This window comes from Nanorana parkeri, unplaced genomic scaffold (genome assembly GCF_000935625.1).
Source record: "Nanorana parkeri isolate BGI_ZX_2015 unplaced genomic scaffold, ASM93562v1 scaffold744, whole genome shotgun sequence".
In the NCBI taxonomy this organism is placed as follows: Eukaryota; Metazoa; Chordata; class Amphibia; order Anura; family Dicroglossidae; genus Nanorana; species Nanorana parkeri.
This window is the reverse complement of record NW_017307012.1, coordinates 573,434-579,136: the sequence shown is the minus strand read 5'-3', so window position 1 is coordinate 579,136 and position 5,703 is coordinate 573,434. Positions and strand designations below refer to the sequence as shown.

Genomic DNA, 5,703 nt, shown 5'->3' with positions numbered 1-5,703 from the left:
ATATTCTGACGACGGCCGCTATAAAAAAAACCCAAAAAAACGAAAGGGCACCTCCCTGAAATGAGACGGGAACCTCCCTGAAATAAGGTTTTGCAGGTTGTAATGTCTGCATGCTTTGCACTGTATTACAAAATGACTTCCCTAAAGATAAGCGATTAATTTTACTGCTCCCAGGTACAAATGCTTTCGGTCTGGGCAGAGATGATAACAAAATGTCACTGTGAAGGAGCTCTAGAAAAGAGAAAGAAATGGCAGCACATAAAGCCTAAACAGTCTATAAACTGGTTTTACTTCCCCTTTCTGAAGTACAACACTGAGCAGCAGGAACAATGCTAGCAATGTTTTTATCCATGTTGTTATAATATCCAAAGCAACATATTAAAAACCTGGGATCTGTGGTATGCCATGGCAGCAACAGTATAAGATTTCTGGCTGTGATAGGAAGGTAATAACACTATGCTATGGCACAGTATACAGTGATGAGGAGGATGACCCTCATGGTGTACAATGAAACCAGGGAAAGTAAATCACCATAGACAATGCAAATACCAAACCTAATATAAACCCTACTTTAACTTTCAGCAAAGAATGTGGAATTGTTCAAGAAACTTTTGGACGATTTCTTAAGGGACCGTAATATACAGGGGTACGGGTACTCCTAGAATGAGATCCTAATAGGTTGGACTTGATGGACTAATGTCTTTATTCAACCTCAAATACTATGTAACTATGTAACCTTTCCTGCCAGCATCCACATAAATGCAGCCATATACATGATGTGTATACTGTATATGTGGCATGTGTTTGTACTGAAAACGTGCTTTATTGAGCAGTTGCTGACAGCTCCTAGTCTGAACCTAATGATCGGCTCCTGATCATGTGATCACCGTAATAGCCAAAAAAAGGTCTGCGACATATTTATTAATGAAGATGTGACAGAATTTCACTCTAAACAGACGCATAAATAAGGAGTGGTCGGGGCCAGGTTTTATTCTGTTGCTGTGCTACTTTAGAGCAGCTAAGGGAAGAATTTGTGACTCATGCAGTAACAAGTAATGAATCACAAATGGTCTCACCGCCCCTGTTTAGCAATGCTGTGCCATGTGACAGAAGTGATAAAAGTCCCCAGTGTAACTTTCTCTCCCCGATACAAGCTATGTAACAAAAATAAAACCAAAATGTAAATAATTAGATCAGAAATTGATGTAGGTAAGTGTTAAGTTGGCCATACACCTTACAATTAATTGCAGATTTTCTATGGTCAGATGGAAAAAGTGCAACAGATTCCCCCATCTATGCTAAACTGTGTGCATGGAGGAATCTCCCACTTGGGCCCAGCTTCAGTATCCTGCTAGTCGGCCCTGCTAGCTGTCAAAATAACTGTAGGAATTGTTTAGGACTGGGACTTGTAGTCCTGCATAGTTGGTGCTATTCTGCATTGCTGTATAATGATTATACAGTAATGCAGAATAGCTCCAACTATGCAGGACTACAAGTCCCATCAATACATTATAATGTGAATAAATATAAAATTAGTTTGTCTTCCACCCCTTTCCCCCCACACCGGACTTATCTGACTCCTACAGCCGCTCAGCTTCCTCGTCTTTGGCGGCCAGGGGGCGGGGCCGAGTGAAGAGGGTCCGTCCTCTCCCAGTCCCAGCTGAAGAATGTGCTGCCTGGCCTGTTGTGTCGGTAGCGGTCCCACCAGGAAGACAAGTGACACACAGAGGCGCCTCTCTATCCCGCACAGCCGCTCATACATGCAGAGCGGTGGGGGATGGAGCGGCGCTATCTGAAGGGGGGGGCATGAGGAAGCTTTCGGGCCCTCTGCTTCCTCTCTGGGCCCCCCCCCCCCAACAGGCGGAACACCAGGGCCCGGTCGCAATTGCGACTCTGGTAGTTCCGCCAGTGCATTCATGATTGTGGTTATAGCAAATACACTGGCAGGATTTATCAAAACTGGAGCAGACAGTCTGTAGCAGTTGCCCATGGCAACAAATCAGAATCTCTCTTAAGCTGATTGGCTGCAGTGCAAATCTGCTCCAGGTTTTGTCTGCTCCAGTTTTAATAAATTCCCCCCACTGTGTCCTCATGTTATGAATGAACAGGAGCACTCAGTATATAGAGGATTCCTGTTCATTGATAACAGGGGCTGCAGAATAAGAGATTAAGGACTCTGTGTCCTCAATCACTTTTTCTATTTTAAAGGGAAATATCGGGGGTCTGTTTAGACTCCTAATATTTCCCAGAGCCCCTGAAAGTAAAGTACAAAAATACTTGTTTTTAATAAAAATGAATAAATAAATAAAAACATTTTCGGTTTCGGCTCAATGTTTTTTTTCATTCTGGTTTTTAAATTTTCATTTCGGTGCACCTCTAGTGACAAATGACACCAATGACAATGTGCATATATAACGGCAACCTTGCAAAGGATAGCTTATCATTTTTTTGGGCTGGCGTTCCACTTTATGACGTATAAAAGAATACAGAGCTGCATTTCTTTATATCTGCCTGGAAACCCTGACATTCAACTTCTTTTATATCCTAGGCACTGTTCTGCTATACACTATATAACATTCAAAGTGTTTCTATTTCATAGAATTGGTGATCCTGCCAGAAATCTTCTAATATCGACCTATGCTGACCTAGTAACATTGTTCCCTGCTATCTCTTGGTACTACAGAACCCCAAGGTTTTAGGGAAGAGGAGGGGTTTGTTCTGTAATCCTGCCCTAGAATGACAATGCTGATTCTCTCTCTCTATATTGTACTAGTAAGCTGCAATATATGACATTTGTATTCTTGAGTTTATACCCTCTTAGACATGATAATAAAGGCTGTGCCACCTACTGACATCAGATTGATGATAAGTGGACATTTGACCAGTTGCCGTTGGTAACGTCAGCCATGTTTCTTCATCCAGGTATAGAAAACAGCACAGTACACAGAGGACACGGAGCAAATGGTGCATTTATTTACAAAGATTGTACATCAGATCCAAAGGGGGCTGATAGGCCAAATGCCCATGTCAGCCTCTTCACCTGCAAGCTGCCCCTGGTAGTCATTGCAATTACTAGCAAGCATATCTTTAATGTGGAAGCTGCAGCAGCCGCCTGTCAAGCGACCCCAATAGGCAGAGCTAGCTGTCAGATATCTAGACAGCTGGACTATGCAGGCCATAGACACTGCTCTCCGCCTCGCTCCATCAGCACCACACTATTCCCTGAATCCCCAGAGGCTTGGCTACAAGTCAAAGCCCCGCCTACCGAAGCGCTCGCGCGCCTTTATTGGCAATCATTCCAACGGAAGCGCTTGATTATTGGCGGGAAAGCTGTTACCAAGGTAACTGACATTTTCTTTTTTCGCCGCACTGTGCCAAAAAGCACTCGGCAAATTTTCTCATTCCTCGGCCAGTTCCGGAATGTGTCGTTCGCGTCCAGCTATTGGTTAATCCACTTGTCCTTCAAAGGCAACAAGGCACAGCGGTTCGTGACGGTTTCCATGGTAACCGCCCTCTCTTGTCTAGACCTTATTCTGATTGGATAATAGTTTTCACTCATTCCAGCCTGCCCCCCCTTCCCATGGTAATGGTGGGCGGTTAGTCAGGGAGCTCTGGTCCCGCCCTGTGAACGGCTGATTGGTTAGTCTTGAGAAGAGTGGGTGCAGCAGTGTGGCGCACTTCTCTCCAGCACCGGCAGCGCACATACACAGTGTCCGAGCCGGTCCCAGCTGCCCCACCATGGAGGACCAGTCTCACTATGTGTCATCCACTCACGATGCCCCGAAACCCGACGAGCAGCTGTACCTGGGAGCGGAGGATGAAATGGACGACGTGCTGGACCTGACTGGGGGAAAGTACACCCACCCGGCTTTCGCCGTCTCCTTCCCCGGTAAGCACGCAGTGGAGGAGGACGAAGAAAAGCCCAGCTATTCGGACAGCCTGGAACCGTCACCGGAGGACGAGGAGCCCAGCAGCATCAGCAGCGACATCCCCCGGTTCCCTGTCATCCCAAGCGCGCCTGTGGAAGAGCACGACATAGCGGCCTTGCCGTACGGCGCTCCCTCTTCCGGCTCTGTGGGTGAGTCGGGCAGACACGTGAACTGGCTGATTGGAGGGAGGGGGGAGATGAGACCATGATAGAGACAGTGCGACCGGTCAGAGGTCAACGGCCCTTCAGTGGCTGAATCAGAGGGCCACAGTATAAAATATATATATATATAGCTATAGATCTATATATATTCACATTCACACAGAGAGACATCTATGGCAGCATACATTTCAATATGAGGGAGGGCTACCTTGCTGGAACATGAATGGTCCCAGATGTGGTCTATGTTGTCCTTGTGATTGCCATTGAATTGATGGTACCTGATTGGTTTGCATTGAGTCCATGGTGTTCCCACCCAGTATGGACGCTTAATATTCCATAACATCTGCAGATTATACTTCCTCAGCTGATTGCTGTTCTCATTGTCCATAAATGACAGCTCTTGTTACTTTGTATGATGTCAATAAGCATATCAGTCTGGTGACCCTGCCATACGTCAGCACAGTCATGGCGGCCTCTGTTCAGCTCTGCGATGATCAGATGTACACTGGCAGCTTGGTCAGCAAGGGACGCTGGTGCATGGCAGCACTTGTGTATATTCCTGGCCTACTGCAGTGCTGAGCTGCCCTTGTGTGTGTGTGTGAGAGCTCCGCTCTTCATTCTGATGACTGGTCCCGAGTCATGCCTGTGCTAACGATTGTGAAAAGTGCCCTGGCGATAATTAGATCCCTTTTTAAATGGCCCTGGTCAGATAGAGGCCTGGAGGTATTCCTATACCAGATGCTGGTAGGTATCGACAGACTATAGGAGACACCTTGTATAGGGGATCAGTATGAAGGCTGATAAAGATAAGATAGCAATGGGGGGTGTGCTATGGGGTTGGACTGCCCAGGAGTCCATGTTATGTAGAACAACCTGAGTGTCAAACTCATCACACATGTTAAAATCTGATTGCACAGATCTACTAACAAGTCTGTAGTGAACGTGCCTGTCTAATTGGATAGATTAGGTGATAGGTTTGGTAGATCTAAAAATGATTGTGCTGTCACATTGTAATGTGTATGATCAGCCTTGGGGGTCACCATACACATTACAATCTAGCTATACTGTCTCTGTACTATAAACTTTAGTTTTACAAAAACAATATAATCTAAGGACCTACCTACACCATCCAATCAGGCAGGCCCTTGCACTACATGGTGGATCTAAAGGTGCTTGTACTATCAGATTGTAAAGTGTGTGTGTGATGAGCTTCAGATTTCCCAAGAACTATTACTACAAGGGCCTGTCTGATTGGACACAGATCGGTTGGATAGTTTTGGTAGGCCCTCATATTTACATGGTGTAAAGTTGATTGTACAATCAGATTGTAACATGTCTGAGGAGCTTTAGGAGATCTTGCTGCACTGCTGTAACGTGAGTCAGAAATGTGCCCTCAGTTTATGCTTCGGTGACCTCTGTTAACCCCTTCGTGACTGACGACGTACAGTGTACGTCGCCAGCATCGGGGCTGTTTAAACAGACTCCCGGCGACTTTTGCCGCCGGGACTCTGTTTAAACTTGTAGAGCCGACTGTCGGCTTTACAACAGAAGCGATCCTGGCAACTTACCTGTCGCCAGATCGCTTCTGCGTCCCGAAGAAGGGGCCGCCGCCC

General features: G+C 46.0%; 1 protein-coding gene across 5 annotated transcripts in view; it reads left to right on the top strand.

Moving 5' to 3' along the window:
• Positions 1-3,668: 3,668 nt before the first annotated feature.
• The window catches only part of RTN4 (reticulon 4), a 74,195-nt gene continuing 72,160 nt past the window's right edge, over positions 3,669-5,703 (top strand). For all 5 annotated transcript variants that reach the window (XM_018564334.1, XM_018564332.1, XM_018564331.1 and 2 more), the window contains exon 1: positions 3,669-4,078. In XM_018564334.1, coding sequence (XP_018419836.1) covers positions 3,739-4,078 — 340 coding nt within the window. In that variant the 5' untranslated portion in view covers positions 3,669-3,738. The remainder of the gene's footprint in view (positions 4,079-5,703) is intronic.